Genomic DNA, 17,456 nt, shown 5'->3' with positions numbered 1-17,456 from the left:
TATATACATATATATAATATATATATATTATATATATTAGAAGTCTGTAGTTTCTTTACTTTATTATAGCATTCCAAAACAACTTTCAAAATGGTAGTGAAACTAGTGTGTTAAAGCTTTATCAACATTTTGAATAAACTTTTTACATTTCACATGCATTCAGGTTTCCCTTATTTTTTTGTAACATGTATGAATGCTTGACAGCTTTGAGACAGGTGCAGCATCTTGTTACACCTTTCTAAAAAAATACCCAAGTTGGGTCTGTGTTTAAAATGTCCCATCTACAAGACAAACTCCAAAAGTAAACAAAAACTGTTGCAAATATAGAAGCAGTCATGACCTCAGGTACAGTTGAGGCAGCTTTTCTCCATTGAGTTCAGGAGAATGGGCTGCACACGGTATGTATCCTGCAATAGCCGTGGGTGAGTTGGCACAGTGGCCATAGTTTTTCTGGAAGTTATTCTTACATCTGGACAGATACAGTAATTTAATTACACTTGAGAGATGCTGAGGACCATGTAAATAAGCCAATAAATACATCCCAATCTAATTTATCCTGAGCCAAACCCACAAGGCACCCATAGCTACTCTCATGCCAGGCTGCATAGAAGTGTTTCAGAGGGGAAGGTAGAGTGAAAATAGAAGTGATCTTAATTGATTATGTTTAAAATATCTTACCTTCGAATTTATGAAAATATACAACCATGTGAACATATTGTGAGGCCCCTCCCAGGACCTTGAAAGGGGCCCAGGCAAGTGAGGTGCCCCAAAGCTTATCATAAGCTTCACTGTAAATCCAGCTCTGTTCTCCTCAACCCTTCTGTGGGCTCCCCTGCTGCAGAATGAAGATTAAACCCTGGTCCACAGGTAAAGGCTCTGCATGACTTGCTCTATCTCCCACCACCAGGCCAGGCACTGGCAGACTGCCATTTCTTTTCTCCCTCCCTCTGAGTGCTTTTCCTCAGGAGACATCCTGAGCTCCACTTCCTTCCCCCACCCTTGCTGAAGTGGATGCTGTGATGAGACCCTTGCACAGATCAAGGCTCTTTCTCCTCCAGCGGCCAAGTGTGTTGGTTGCTGGTGGATGGCAGTTGAATCATCACTCTTCTGGACATTCCCTCAGTCAGAGGGCTGCCTAGCCCAGGGTCATGTCCCTTTCCTGGGGACAGTCATGGCCAATGACTCATAAAGTTTGGGAACAACTCTGAAAGGCCAGCCCAGCCCAGCCTAGGGCTCCTGGTGTCGGCTGAGCCCCATGTCATGACCACATGGCTGTTCAATGTCTCACTCTCCTGCAGGTGTTGATCCACATTGTCTCCAGCAAAGTCCCTGCCTGTGGATCTCTGTCAGAGTCGATTTCCAGGAGAGCTGTGCTGCCTTCTCCATGCCCAAGTCATCCCCAGGCATCCCTCCTGGTTCTTATCTCTCAGGCAGGCCCTTCCTTGACTCCCTACTTTTGAGCACATGTCTGCATGGAGGCCATCTCTCCTCTTCCTTCCTAACACAGTAGCACTTCCACGCCTGCCTGACAGACTGTGTCCATTGAAGGCCCTGCAGAAGCTGCCACTCTCTGGGTTCTCCTCCCCAGACTCCAGATAAGTGCTCATGGGCTCCATCTGGGCACATGGCCAGCAAGCATAGTCACAAACAATCTGGAATCAGGCAGGGTTAACTGCAGGCCACCAGTGATGCTGGACATGTTCTTCCTGTACATTGGGGACCTCATTGCTCACTCCAAAGTGCCCCTCACTCAACCATGGAAGGGAAGGGAAGACCCCACAGAAATGCTGGCTGGTGTCCTCCTCAGCTGAGAGAGCAGGGTGAAGCTGTCAGGCAAGAAAGAGAGCCCACGTAAGGGAAGGCTGTGAACTGAATATTTGTATCATCCCATAATGCGTATGTTGAAGACTGATCCCCACTGAGATGATATTAGAATGTGGGCCTTTGGAAGGTGATTAATGCATGAGGGTGAAGCCCTCAGGAATGACATTAATGCGTTTATAATAAGACATGAGAGAGATGCCTTTTCTTTCCAAAATGTGAGAAGACAGAAAGACAATGGCAGCCTGCAACCTTCACCAGAACCTGACTATGTGGGCACCCTGATGTCAGGCTTCAAGCCTCCAGAACTGTGAGGAGATATGTGTTGTTTTAAACCCCAGCATTTTTGTTAGAATAGCCCAAGCCAACACAGACGAAGTGAGGGAGTACTCCTGGTACCTCTGAAGGCTATGACTGTGGTTGGGCCTCTAAGTTACTGGTGGCCATGGGAATCAAAGGCCAAGATAATGGAAGAGGCTACACAGTGGTCCCCTTGTTCCCATTGGACAAATTGGTGCCAGTATGTAAATGGGGAACTGGGCCCCACAAAACTCAGGATACCATCCAGTCCCATAGTTCAATGGACCAGCTCCCTGTAGACCTGGGTCCAAATGACCAGAGGCAATGCAGGTGCATCAAGCAGAAAATGACAACTCAGCAAAAGTTGAGAAAGAAAGGAAAACACCATGACTCCACCACACAGAACCTGCTCCTCTACACTTTTGGTTTATTTCCTCCTGGATGACTATGAGTACTAAACAGAGGGAAGTTACCCTGAATGAACATGCTTCTATTTTGATACCTCAGTGCTATTATGGGAGAAACAGTTTAATGTTATTAAAAGGCTATATAACATGTTTAAATGCTTACAAATATTTCATCCAGTAGAGATAGTTAAATATTTAAAAGCACAATTTCACATGTCCTGAGTGAATTTGGAGTTTATCACAGAACCCCGGGACAACCTGACTGGGCTGTGTCATGGGCTAAGTCAGTGGTCAGCAAACTGCGGCTCGTGAGCCACAGGCAGCTCTTTGACCCCTTCAGTGCAGCTCTTCCACAAAATACCGACTTCTGCACATGGGTCACGAAGTTTCAATCGCACTGTATGTGCGCGCCCGCACGTGATATTTTGTGGAAGAGCCACACTGAAGGGGCCAAAGAGCCGCATGTGGCTCATGAGCTGTGGTTTGCCGACCACGGTTCTAGGTACTCCAGACAGCGCTGACATACCTAGCAGGCCAGGAACACTGCCTGGTGGGTCTGGAAGCCTGAATGGCAGGCTTTCTGTTTCAGGAAGGGAATATTTAGCATTTCTGAACTATTGAGGCCCTGGGTCTCCATTCTCCATCCATCAGCATGTCCCCAGTGGATACCATGTGCCAGGAGCTTGGGATGTGAGGATAAGCAAATTGGGCACTTAGCTGACTCGCCCTAGGAAAGAATGGCACCAGGTCACACGGCGAGGAAGGAGGGACCCAGGGCTTAAACTCTGGGTATCCCTGTCACTATGCCTGTCTGCCAATTCTCAGCTATACAGGAAACATAAGCACAACACAGGAACATCATGAGGCCTTTGCATCAGGCATGTATCTCTGAAACAGTCCTCAGAAGTTCGTGAAAATTAGGGTGGCTGATGCTTCCCCAGGGTGCTTCATGTGGACACAAGAGCACATAGAGGAAGGACCCTTTCCTGCCGAGACACACTGAGGCAGAAGCACCTGGCTGGGCCTGTCTTCCTCCTGTTGCCTTGACCCTGGCTCTAGCAGGGAGGGCAAGGTGAAGCCACCAGCCTGGCCTGCGGGGCATATCCACCTGGGAGGACCCTTTGTACTTTGGCCTGGCCTTGCCGCCACAGTACATGCATATAGGCTTCATGGCTGAAAGCCAAGCCCATCAGAGAGCAGATCTGAGCCAGGTCTCCAGTACACTGGACAGGGCAGCACACCAAGCAGGCACAGGAAACACTTAGGTCAGTTAGTCCTTCCCTCTCTCCCACAATCACCCAAACTTCCTGGGAGCCACATGTGTTAACCATGCCTTTTATTTTCTGGACTAGAAGCCCATTGCAGGAGGATTCCTACAATAATAGGGCTTCCTCAGGCCAATCGCACCACCAAGCCCCGCTGCCCAGGGCCACTTATGGGGGTCCTGTGGGGCTTAGGTGGCTTATTCGCTGTGTCAAGCCCCGCTGCCCAGGGCTGCTCACAGGGGTCCCGCGAGCTTAGGCAGCTCGCCGCACACGGGGGTGCCAGCTGGCGGTGGGGCTTAGGCAGCACACAGGGGCCCGGATGGCGGCTCGCACTGGCCCACCCTGCCTGCAGCATGCAAATTAGCCACCATCTTTGTTGGCAGTTAATTTGCATATTGTGTGGATTATCCAATGGGAGGCATGGCAAAGGTACGGTCAATTACCATGTTTGTCTATTATTAGATAGGATTCTGATACTGTGACATCTGGGGCCTTGCTGATTCTGGAGGGGCTGCCCCTCCTGGGGTTGGCTAGTTCCTAGAGATAGTGAACTACTAACCTGAGAACATGCCTTCATATGCAAACCACCTAATCCAGAGCTCCCACCCCAACCACCTCCTCTGCAGGCTCTCACACTCTGGACCACTTGTCCTTATCACCCAGAGACAAGTGCCAGAGGGCTACAGGCAGCTCCTATGCCCCAGTGACCATTGACATGTTCACACTAGCCAATCCTAAGCCTGCTTACCCGGCTTCAGTGTCCACTGTTTCTTCCTGTGGAAACCACAGTTCCCACGTCCCTCTGCTTCCTGACCCACCCTGCTGCTTTCTGGTGTCTTCCCCCTCTTCCCTGTGTGGCACACTAGGGGATAGGGGTGGGACACTCCTTTTGAGATCTGTGAGGAAAAACTCCCTTTTCAATAACAATCATCTCCTGCTGGCTTTACTCTATCTGACGTTTTCAATTAATATACTAACTTTCAAATACCATGCTCCTCTTATCTGCCATGCTCTCCTCAGCACAGTCCACTAAACACACGCTCTCTGCCTGGAGTGCTGCTCCCACTTCTCTACACCCTTGAGCTTCAGCGGGGGTCACTGACTGAGTGTCTCCCTGAGCTCCCTGACAGGCCACTCCTCATCCCTGTCTTCACTATCATGTCACCACTGCTTCTTCACATTCATGGCCGATGCCCACAGACAACAGGAACCATGGAGGTGGAGCAGGCCTGATACATGGAATGAATGAGCGAATGAATTAATAAATGGATGGGTGTATATGGAGTTGAGGGACGTCTAGCTTCTTCAGCCTAAACCTCAGGTGCATTGTCCCCTTCCTTGTCCAAGGGCAACATGTTCATATCTCCCTTCTATCCACACCTGCCCACCCATGAGAAAGCTGCACACCCACTAGCCCTGGTTCCTAAGCACCTGACCCTTTCAGCCTAACCCTGCCTAAGCACATGGTTCTGAACCACCACAGTGTGCAACTTGGGGCAAACAATGAGTGGACCATGAAACTAAAGGTTTATCTTCTGCTTCTCTACAGATCAAATCTATGTAGAGAACAGAGAGTATTCTGTTTCTTAGTAATGGTGAACACACAGAACTATGTGAGCAGGGGTATAATGTGACAGTGAAGGTTGAGAGGGGAGAATGTGCTTGGGATGGTCCACTGGGGAATGTGGACAATGAGGATCCCATCCCAGGCAGTGACCAGAGCCTGAATGCTGGGTGACCCTTGCTGAGGAGCTTGAGGGAAGGGTGGAACAAAGAGGGACAGGAGGGACAGCCTAAGATGATCTGCTATTTCTCCATCCTGGCCAGACTTCACCCCTGTTTCCTCCCCACTCCCTTTCTTCTTGCCCTGGTGGCTTTTCTTGAAGGTAAGAAGTGACTAACTTCCAAATATAAAATTACATTGCAATAACAATTAAAGTATTGAACTTATAAATGCACACAGGTGGAGGATTCTGATTGGCCCCAGGAGGTGCCCACCCCCCTACTCTCTCCCTTTGCCCCTCCAGCCTCACCCCACACAACAAGAATCCCTGGTTTAGGTCAGATTTCAAACTGTGCTCTTGTGAACCATGCAGGCTGAGTTGAGCCCCAACTCTGGCCCTTCAATCAGCATAGCTCTGTTTTTGTTTTTGTTTTTAATACAAAATGACAATTTTATTTACTGGGCTAAATTAACAAAGGGTCCTACCACCAAAATGAGTGAAGGGCCATGGCTGGGTCAGTCGTTTCTGTGAGGATGGGGCTCTTTGGCCACATCTGCCCATCTTCCTCACCATACTCCACCATCCCACAGGAGAAGGGAGCCAATCAGTTGGGGGTGTAAGCATCCTTTGACCTGCATTCTCCCAGTGGCCAGGTGACTGTGGGTGAAGACCAGCCACACACTCCAGGTGAGCACACCTGGGCAGGACTTGCCTCCTGCTCTATCCACAGTCTCTCTGGCCACTGTGGATAGGGAAGGGTGGCTGGGGGAGGAAACCATGCTGAGATAGTCTCATCATCCAGCTCAGAGTGTACTGAGACCCTCACTGGGGTAATGGCAAATGCTTCAGGGCCCTGTTCCCTTTGTCAAGCTCCTGTGGGGTTAGAGGGCTATGTGGTTAGTACTGATATCATTAGGTTCCTGGCATTTATTACCAACTAGAGGCCCAGTGCATGAATTCGTGCACCAGTGGGGGTCCCTTGGCCTGGCCTGTGGGATTGGGCTGAAACCAGCTCTTCAGCATCCCTTGAGGGGTCCCAGACTTCGAGAGGGTGCAGGCCAGGCCAAGGGACCCCACTGGTGCATGATCGGGTCTGGAGAGGGACACAGGAAGTTGGCCAGCCAGGGAGGGGACCATAGGAGGGCTCCAGGGCATGTCCAGCCTGTATTTTTCAGTGTCAATTTGCTGGATCCCAGCAGCAAGGTAACCTACTGGTCAGAGTGTCTGCCCGCTGGTGGTCAGTACACATCATAGCTAGTGGTTGAGCAGCCTTAGAATATCATTAGCATATGCTTTGATTGGTTGAATGGCCCACTGGCCTACTGGACACTTAGCATATTAGACTTTTATTATATAGGATATCCCACCTCAAACTTCTAAGAATTCATTAAGTCTGGGGGCACAGCCAAATCACCTGGGCATCTCTTAAAAATACCAAGTCCTAGGTCAATGATGGCGAACCTTTTGAGCTCGGCGTGTCAGCATTTTGAAAAACCCTAACTTAACTCTGGTGCCGTGTCACATATAGAAATTTTTTGATATTTGCAACCATAGTAAAACAAAGATTTATATTTTTGATATTTATTTTATATATTTAAATGCCATTTAACAAAGAAAAATCAACCAAAAAAATGAGTTCGTGTGTCACCTCTGACACACGTGTCATAGGTTCGCCAGCACTGTCCTAGGCCTTCAAACAAAATACGCTCGTGAATGCTCACAGCAGCACATTCACAAATGCCAGAAGATGGAGTCAACTCAAATGCTCACTGAAGGACAAACAGATCCACAGAATGTGGTCCATTTAGACAGTGGGACGTTACACAGCCACAGAAAGGTATGAAGCACTGACACAGGCCACAACATGGAACCTTGGAGATGTTATGCTGAGTGAAAGACGACGGATATACTAGTAAAAGGCCACATAATATATGATTCCAGTTATAGGAAATTCCAGAATAGGCAAATACACAGAGACTGAGAGTATATCAGTGGTTGCCAGGGGCTGGAGAGAGGAAGGAAATGGAGACTCAGTGCTTAATGGGGTCTTCTTTTGGGGTGGTGAAAAGTTCTGGAACTATAAAGTAGTGATGTAACTAAACATCTCTGAATTGTATACTTTAAAGTGGTTAAAATAGCATGTTTTATGTTACTTAGATTTCCCCATAATTTAAAAAATAGCAAAAACAATTCCTGATCCTTATTGCAAACCAAAACCTGCAGAGGGGTGGGCCTGGGAATCTGTAGATTTAAGAAGCTCCACCACAAACAAAATAAAATTAAGCAGAATTTAAGACCCACCTGGAAGAACCTCAGGCCCAGCCTATCTGGGGACTTTTCAGGCCTGGGTTGGGGGAACCTGCATTGGAGTCCACGACCCTCCCCCACAGAGTAGGTATACACGGCTTCAGTGGGTTGAGCCCTGGGGGGCTGTGACCCAGGTTTAGGCACATCTGCAAAAGCCAGCCCCGTTGCAAGTGACTGGCTGAGAGGTAGGTATGAGACTTCATCGGAGCCGATGAGAATTAGGCTGTGAGTTAGGAGACAAAGTACTGGGAGAGAAAAGCTTGTTTTTCTGGCAATTTGCTGGAGGTGAGAAGTGGGCCTGGGAGGATGGCAGGTGATGGTGGGTGACTACTGAGCAACCTCAAGGGACAAGTTGGCTCTCTAAGGGGCAAATACCAAATTCTAGAGTCTAAGCCTGAAGCTAAGCCTGGGGACCCAGCAGCCACCTGACTCCAATGTTGGCCTCAAGGTGAAGTGACCCAGTCACGCACAGTGTGCAGGCGGGACTGAGTCTGCTGGCATCCCCCAGCTGCTCCTCAGAGGAGGGAGTTCTCTAGGCAGAGGGTTGAAGCACAGACAGGTGCTCTGAGACATCGGGTTTGCTCTGAAAATAAAAAACAGTGTGTGGGAAGCACAAGGGCAGAAGCTTGGAGAGTGGGGATTATTAGAAAGGAGGCAGGAAAAGCCCCCAGCTCCACCCCAAGGACTCTCTGGATATCTGAGAATGTCATGGGGCCTGCCGTCTGCCCTGACTCACCTTGCCAGGTGCACACATGGTCCCATCCAGTGGGGGGCCCTTCTTGGTCTTGCAAAAGTAGGGATTGTCAGGATGGCTGCACCACAGCTGCTTGCAGGGATCGAAGGTCCGGAACTGGAAGAGAACACCAGCCACTGGTCAGGGTGCTTCCCACTGTGGGGACCCTATTGGCCAGAGACCTCTTGGACAGCTGTGCAACTGGCACAGCTTGACTGCCTGTAATAGGCTTGTGTGGCCAGTGGGTGCCCTGAATTCCATGTGATTCTGAGGCCATAATAATCTTGAGAGTACAGCTGCTAATTCAAGTCTCTGTGGGATACTGTCCTCCCCGGCCTTCAACCCTTGTTGGCTGCAGCCCCCATGGAGCCTGGACAGACTGGGGAGCCAGTGAGCCTGGCATGAGGGCTGGGTGGGCATCTCTCTGGCCCAGGAGCTATCACTACAGGGCCCTAAGGGCACCCCCTGTTCCCCTGCTATGAACACTCCACCTCTTGAATTTCTCCTGAAGCCCTCTCCTCTGTTCCTGTCTTTGCTCCAGCCTTGTCCTCTGGATCTCTTTCCTGACCTTTCTGCTTCCTATCTGATAGCCCTTCCTCCAGGACATGCCTGAGGGATACAGCTAAAACTCAGACCTAGGCATGCTCTCCTTCTTCAAACTTTTACAGAGCTCCCCATTGCCCACCACCTTCCTTAGGCCAACATGCAAGAGGTTAGACAGCCTCATCAGTACCCAGATCCACCACCTGCTCACTGTGTGGCCTTAGGCAGTTTACCTAACCCCTCCGGGCCTCAATTTCCTCATCTGTAAAGTGGAATACTTTGCTTACTTCCTACATGGAGGTGGGATGAGCATTGAGTCAGACACTAATTCTCAGTGGTGTGTAATGAGAATATACACCACTGCTCTTGCCATACTGTCTCAAACCTGGTGGGCCTCAATCAGCAGATACACTCAATTTTGATGACCTGTGTTGATGCTAATGGCTTTGTCTTGGCATTCAACCCTGGGGAACAATTGGTTGCTCCTCAGCATGCTATGTTCCTGCACCTTTAGGCCTTTGCACATGTGATTTCTGCCTTCTGGAATGCCCTGTCCTCCCATTCAACCTTTACACCTTGCTTCTTCCTAGGGAAACCCTCTTGAATTCTGCAGACCACGCAGGGGCCACACCATGCCCCCACCATCCCTTTATGCTCCCCAGGTTGCAACCCTTGTCAGCTGTGTGCTCCCTGCCCAGGACCAAGTCTAGGTGGGCAGGGTGGGCACTGTGTGTGACTGGGTGCAGAGGGAGATGCTGCCCCAGGTGCCAACTCCGACACTCACCGCGGTGCACATCATGTAGCCCAGGCCGAAGTCGAAGCGGCACTGCTCGTTCATGGAGTAGTGCAGCCCAGGAAGCTGGGGCAGCGCCGGCCAGTCGTGGGCGAAGGGGTCATCCCGCAGGCAGTCATAGGAGCTGTGAGGGGACACGTGAGCACTGCAAGCTGCCTTCAGCCGGACTGGCCATCCAGTCTGTGGGGCTGTGAGGCCCCTTCTGGAGCTGTGATGATGGGCCTGTCTGCACACCCCAGCTCTCAGCTGGGCTGCCTCAGTTTCCCTGCTGCATCTCTGTTTCTTTGTGTGAACTACCCAGGACCTGATTTGCCCAGATCCCAAGTGTCCTTTAAAGGTGCTCCCCAACAGTGGGATCCCCCACACTGACCTGCACTGCTCTGTCCCTCTCACCTCCCCTGTACCTCAAATTGGAGGACCCAAGGTCTGGGGATTTGCATTGGGCCCAGGAACACTGGGACATGCACCTCAGGGTTTCAGGTTGTCCTGGGGGACATGGGTGGTACTCACTGCAGGTAGCGGCTCAGCTCTTGCTGGCTGCAGCGGGACCAGTGGAAGCGGTGGAAGGCTGCCTGCACCAGGGGTGCCATGATGCTGCCCAGCCGTACCTCGTCGCCACAGCGGTTGCCCTGCCCATCATGTTCCATGCCTAGCCTGTTGAGGGAGCCAAGGCAGCCTCACTGGACCCTCACCTGGCTGCACTAACCTGTCAGCTCTACCCCACCCAAATGCTGGGAGGGCCCCCCAACCTCCCTCCACTGGGCCCTCCTGGACCTTTGCTGTTTTAGTCTGCCCTAAGCCAGGTGATACCAAGTTTCCATTGGTAGAATCTGAAAGGCAGGGACACACTGGGGAGATGACATCCAGCAACATGCCTCTCAGTGTCCTGTCCCCAAGGCAGTGGGCTGTGACATGAGATTGCAGTGGAGCCCAGCTCTCCGGGTATCTTCTTAGCACACTCCCCACACAGGCCCAGCGGCCCTGTGGTGCTTCCCATCAGTATCTGTCCAGCCTGGAGATTTAGGTGGTGCCTGGGGCATGTTCCAGGGCCAGCATCCCTCAAAGCCTCAGTTATTCATCTGTAAAGTGGGGTAATCCAGGGAAGATCCCCAGCACCCACTCGGCTCTTTCTTTGTTATGTTTCCTCAATAGGAAGTGAACCTTGGGTCTGCCCTATGCAGTGCTGGGAGGACAGGTCATCATATCTTTTTCATATGGGTCTGTGCCTCTCAGGGTTCAGAGAAGTGGGGTCCCTCAAACCCCAACCTTCCCCAGACAACCAGGACTGTGAGGCCACTTACACGTGGCCGGTCTCGTGGGCTACCACAAACGCCGAGGAGAAGCCGTCCTCATGGTTCAGGGTGCAACTGCGAACGGGGTGGCACATCCCGGTGACAGGAGCATAGCCTGGGAGGAGACAAAGGGTGGCTCCAGCTCCCAGTGACCTCACCATCCCCAAATGAGCGGAGTTGACTGCTCCAGGCTGGCACAGCTCAGAAGACTCTCACCCCAGGCAGCAGGCCTCAGTTCTGCCGCTCAGTTTCCCAAGCCCAGATCTCACCTGGGAGAACTATCTGCCACCTGGGCACCCTCCCACTTGCCATTCTCTTGCACACAACCTCCCAGCTTCCAACTTTGCTGGGTGACCTGTAAGACTCCAGCTAGACCTACTTTCATAAGACACAGAGGGCTGTGGTGAGGGTGGTCCTCAAAGCTGCTCAGAGGCAGAGCCAGGCAATGAATACTAATGTGCCACCCTGCCCTGCTGGCCACAGAGGGGATGAGCCAAGTAGTCTGAGGGCACGCAGCTATAACTCAGCTAACTCTGAGCTTTGGCTGAGAAGATTCTGAGCCACATTCCTATCAAAGGGTCCCCTCCATCAGGAGTTTAAGGGAAAGGTGCACCCAGAGATGGAAGGCAGAGAGTAGGAGGGGTGGTGGTAGCAGGGCACATCCCCCCCTGACACTGATGCACAGTGACCCTCCAGCCATCCCACCCAGTCAAACGGCTTTGAAAGACACTGAATTCACAGAAAACAGAGAGGAGATGCAGTGCATTTTGCCAGTCCATTGACACTGTGTGGCCCTGTGGAGACCCACAGAAAGCAAGGCAGGGCTGAGGAACAAGGAGGGTGGGAAAGCCTGCGGAGGAGGACTGAGCCCTGCTGGGTTGAGCCTAGTCACTGGATTTCTTCAGAAGTCCCAGGGAAGCCTCCAGGACCAACTGCACAACCACTGACAGGAAGGGGGTGGGTGGGATGCCCTACCCCATCTAAAACAGCAAAACCAGAAAATGGGACCTGCCATTTGGCCCTGGGCAAGATAAAGAAGTGCATACAGAGCTGCCTGTGCCAAGTGGGGCCTCTGCTATGATACCTCAGGGGTTTGAGAGGCCCACAAAGCCAGAGGCCCCAGCTCTAGGAGCCCTGATCTAGTCTCACTCCCCTAAACTCCCATGGGGAGATACCAGGACAATTTATCCAAAGAGAAAAGTTGAGAAGAAGGGAAAAAAGTGTGATTTTAAACTTGTCTGTACAAGCACAGAAATCTTTTTCACTTGGAATAAACAAGAAAATCTGTATCTTCAAGTATGTTTTGCTCTGTGGATTTTGAGATGATTGTTCTTAAATCAGGGTGCCAGAGCAAAATTTGGGAGATCCTCCCTCTGTCCTTTGTATACATACCTTGCCTATGAATGTGCCTTGTGCAAGTATTTCTCACTCACCCTGCTTAGCATTATGTGAGCCTTTATGATCTGGAGATTTGAAAAAGTATCTTTATATTCTTCCCTTTTATTTTATTTAGCTGCTGTTCTCTCTTTCTGGAAATTTTAGATATATATTGGACGTCCTGAATTATCTACATCTAACTTTTCTCTCATATTTTAATATTTTTGGATGCTCTTGACTTTTTACTTCAGCTTTTGAATTTTTTGTTTTACCCATCACATCTTTAATTTCATAAAAACTCTTCTTCATTTTCTAATTCTTCTTAGCAACCTGTTCGGGGTTTATGGGCATATTTTTTTAAACATTCTTGGAATATTACTTTTTAAAAAGTTCTTTTTCATTTTCTATATTGTCTATTTCCTCTGGAGTCAGTTTTCTGATTTTGTTTTTCAATGTGGTCCATTTTTTTAATGTCTAATAATCCTTACCTGTCCTTTCACATTTTTATTTATTTATTTATTTATTTATTTATGGGACTAATTTTATTGTATGATAATTATTAAAACAAATAAAAATAAAAACACATACAGAATCTCTTCTGGGGGGGGTGGTGGGGTTCTGGCTACAGATGTTTATGCTTCCAATAGAGGGTGAAGGGAAGAGAAGGAAAAGGTTTGCTTTGTAAAGACCAGCCTGCTTATAAGTCCTTCATGTGCTTCTCAGATGTCATTCAGACAAACTGACCCTCCACTTCCTTTAGTCACTCCAAACTGTTGATCCTTTCACATATTTATTTTATTTTTAAAATATATTTTTATTGATTTCAGAAAGAAAGGGAGAAGGTGATCAAGCCCTCAGGAATCTAACTGTGACCTCCTGGTTCATAGGTTGATGCTCAACCACTGAGCAACACCAGCTGGGCTCCTTTCACTTTTTTTAAATCCTCATCCAAGGATATTTTTTCTATTGGTTTTTAGAAAGAGTGGAAGAGAAAGGGAGAGACAGAGAGAAACATTGATGTGAGAGAGAGACACCAACTGGTTGCCTCCTGCATGCCCCCTACCAGGGCCAGGATACTGCAACTGAGGTATGTGCCCTTGACTGGAATCGAACCGAGGACCCTTCAGTCTGCAGGCCAACACTCTATCCACTTAACCAAACCAGCTAGGGCTTCTTTCATATTTTTAAATGAAGGATGAGGTCACTTAATATAAAAGCTTCCTCTCCTATGGGACAGTTTCCTCTCCTGTGGAACAGCTCTGCTTCCCATTAGCGCTCTTGCCTGGACAACAAGACTGACAGAGTGCTCTATTAGTCAGCTATAGACTTTGAAGGGGTGAGAGCAACCCCTTGATCTGTGCTGAATGGGCTGGAGTCACATTCCCTGTTCCCACCTGTGTCCCACTGTGGTGCTGAAAGGGAGCCACTCTAGTGTCAGAGATAGTTTATTAACAGAAATGAATCTTAGCCTGACCAGCATCACTGGAGAAGTCTCCCTAGTAATGCAAATATGGGCAAGTGGTCAGCACAGAGAGTGGAATGAGAAGCAAAGAAGTGCATGTAATAATTCAGGGAAGAAAGTGGTGAGAGGAATAAGTATAAATATGCTTGTGTTTATAAGAAGGATTACTGGAATGATCAACCAGAAACTAATAAAAATGACTATCCATAGAGGATGAGGTGGGTGAAATGAGTCCACTCCTCTGAATAATTATCCTATATAATAAAAGCCTAATATGCTAAGTGTCTGGTCGACTGGTCGGTCATTCAACCAATCAAAGTGTAATATGCTAGTGATATGCTAAGGCCGCTCAACCACTTGCTATGATGTGCACTGACCACCAGGGGCCAGACAGTCTACCGGTTGAGCAATCGCTATGACATGCACTGACCACCAGGGAGCAGACTCTCTGACCGGTAGGTTAGGTTGCTTCTGGGGCCTGGACATGCCCTGGAGCCCTCCCGCGGTCCCTCGCTGGCTGGCTAACCTCCTGCATCCCTTCCTGGCACCGACCATGCTCCAGTGGGGCCCCTTGACATGGCCTGTGCCCTCTTGTAATCCGGGACTCCTTGGGGATGTTGGAGAGCCAGTTTTGGCCTGATCCTGCAGGCCAGGACAAGGGACCCCACTGGTGCACAAATTTATGCACTGGGACTCTAGTTTCTATATAGATTGCTCAAGTTCTTTCTTTTGAAGTGCAACAAATGTCCATTAAAATGCACAAGTAATAAGGATACAACTAGAGAATTATCACAAAGTGATCACACCCACATGGGCACCTACCTGGTCATGAAATAAAACTGTACTCACACTGCAGAAGCCCCTTCTTGGGACACCCCTCCTTCCCTAACTTTTAATAACACAGATCAGTTTTGCCCACTTACAAAGCCAAAGTAAATGGAATCCTAAGTATATATTCTTCTCTGTCAAGCTTTTCACTCAGCATTCCATGTGTGAGATTCATCTCCAGTGTGGTATGTACCCATAGTTCTGATTACTGTGTTAATATATCTTCATCTGCTCCCTGTTGATGGATTAAGTAACTCTGTGTTTAGGAGTTATTGTAAGTAATGCTGCCCTGAATGTTCCTGCATCATCTTTCGGTGCACATGTGTGTGCACTTCTGGTGGGAGCATATCTGGGAGTGTCACTGCAGGGTGGGTTTTTGTTCAGCTTTAAATAATACTGCTGAACAGTTTTCCAAAGTAGCTGTATCAATTTATATTCCTACCAGAGGAGTATGAAAATGCATATCCCCATCCTCAGCAAGATGAGGGGTTTTCAGTCTTTTTTATTTTAGCCATTCTACTAGGCGTGTTCTGGATTTTGATTGTGGTTTTGATTGAATTTCCCTAATGTCAACTGAGGCTGAACATCTTTTCATATATTTATGAATCATTCATGTTCTGTTAAGAGCCTGAGAAAGTCTCTTGCCAATGTTCCACTAGGTTGTTTGATTATTATCATCATTGACATTGTCCTATTGATTTGTTAGAGTTCATATATTTCAGATATAAGTTCTTTATTAGATACAGGATATGTATTATGAATATTTTCCCTCAATAGATTAATGATGTCATTTTTTTTAGTATAGAGATTCATTTGTATTTTATTTATTTATTTATTACTTTTATTAATTTATTTAATTTTTATTTAATTTTTATTCTTGAGCACACACATGGACTGGAATTCGTACATTCCATTCATAACTTTCTTGCCAGCAGGAGAAGAGAGGACAAAGCCAGAGAGTTAGTGACTAAAGGTGAAGAAGAAAGAGAGTCTGCTTGTAGCTGTGATTTCCAATGGCCAGATGCATGAGCACATGAGCAATTCACCCAGCAGCCTGGTGGCTATCTGCATAGGACTGGGGTGATGCCAGAGCCTTGCGGTTGCTCCCTCTCACAGGAGATCTTTATGGTTGTGTGTGGCTGGAAAAGGTGCCATGGAGCGGTGAGAGTCAGAGACAGCCAGGGTATCTTTGGGCAACAAAAGCACCCCATAGGTTGCTTGTGTAGTAGGTTTTTAATTTTTTAAAAAATTTTATTTACTATTTTTTTTATTGTTTAAAGTATTATATATAGTATTACATATGTCTCTTTTTCCCCCCGTTGACTTCCCCCCGGTCACCTTCACCCCCCAGCACATGCCCTCACCCCCTTAGTGTCTGTGTCCATTGCTTATGTGCAGTGTTTGTGTTTATTGGTTATGTGTATATGCATGCATACAAGTCCTTTGGTTGATCTCTTACTGCCCTCCCTCCCCCTCTCCTGTCTTCCCTTCGAGGTTTGACAGTCTGTTTGATGCTTCTCTGTCTCTGGACCTATTTTTGTTCATCAATTTATGTTATTCATTATATTCCACAAATGAATGAGGTCATGTGATATTTATCTTTCTCAGACTGGCGTATTTTATTTAGCATAATGCTCTCCAGGTCCATCCATGCTGTTGGGAATGGTAAAAGTCCTTTCTTTTTGACAGTAGCATCGTATTCCATTGTGTAGATGTACCACAGTTTTTTTTAATGCAAAGATGCAATTTTATTTTGCCAATCTAACACGTATTAATAACTACTTGGTTTTTAATTTCATTATATATTTATTTTTATGTTTTTATTTTTTTAATTAAATCTTTATTGTTCAGATTATTAAAGTTGTCCCTCTTCCCCCCCTACCCCATAGCTCCCCTCAACCTGGATCCCACCCCACCCTCTGCCCTTACACTTCCCTCCCCCCATCCTCATCCATAGGTGTACGATTTTTGTCCAGTCTCTTCCCAAACCCCCCGCACCCCTTTCCGCCTGAGAATTGTCAGTCCAGCATACAAGTCCTTTGGTTGATCTCTAAATCCCCGCCCCCACCTTCCCACTGAAGTTTGAAAGTCTGTTCAATCCTTTGGTTGATCTCTAAATCCCCGCCCCCACCTTCCCACTGAAGTTTGCAAGTCTGTTCAATGCTTCTCTGTCTCTGTATTTTTGTTCATCAGTTTATGATGTTCATTATATTCTGCAAATGAATGAGATCATGTGATATTTATATTTCTCTGACTGGCTTATTTTGCTTAGCATAATGCTCTCCAGGTCCATCCATGCTGTTGGGAATGGTAAAAGTTCCTTCTTTTTTACAGCTACATAGTATTCCATTGTTTAAATGTACCACAGCTTTTTTGCCTACTCTTCTACTGATGGGCACTTGGACTATTTCCAGAACTTGGCTATCCTATATAATAATAGGCTAATATGCAAAATGTCCCTTTGGGAGTTCAAGTGACCAGGAATTTGACTGCTCACTATGATGTGTGCTGACTACCAGGGTGCAGTGCTAAACAAAGGAAGGCCTCAGCCGGCAGCCGAGGAAGGAAGGCCCCAGCTGGCAGCTGGCAGCCAGGGGCAGGAAG

The 17,456-nt window shown here is 48.0% G+C and overlaps 1 protein-coding gene across 1 annotated transcript in view; it reads right to left on the bottom strand.

The window, feature by feature from the left end:
- Positions 1 to 17,456, bottom strand: part of ADAMTS2 (ADAM metallopeptidase with thrombospondin type 1 motif 2) — a 204,994-nt gene that overhangs the window by 71,046 nt on the left and 116,492 nt on the right. Inside the window, exons 6-9 of the mRNA XM_015569666.1 lie at positions 11,195 to 11,300; positions 10,404 to 10,547; positions 9,885 to 10,017; positions 8,561 to 8,674 (exon numbers count right to left, since the gene is read on the bottom strand). Of these exons, the coding sequence (XP_015425152.1) occupies positions 8,561 to 8,674; positions 9,885 to 10,017; positions 10,404 to 10,547; positions 11,195 to 11,300 (497 nt within the window). The remainder of the gene's footprint in view (positions 1 to 8,560; positions 8,675 to 9,884; positions 10,018 to 10,403; positions 10,548 to 11,194; positions 11,301 to 17,456) is intronic.

Source organism: Myotis davidii, unplaced genomic scaffold, assembly GCF_000327345.1.
Source record: "Myotis davidii unplaced genomic scaffold, ASM32734v1 scaffold1446, whole genome shotgun sequence".
In the NCBI taxonomy this organism is placed as follows: domain Eukaryota; kingdom Metazoa; phylum Chordata; class Mammalia; order Chiroptera; family Vespertilionidae; genus Myotis; species Myotis davidii.
Note: the sequence above shows the minus strand (reverse complement) of the source record. Positions and strands in the feature narration are given on the sequence as shown.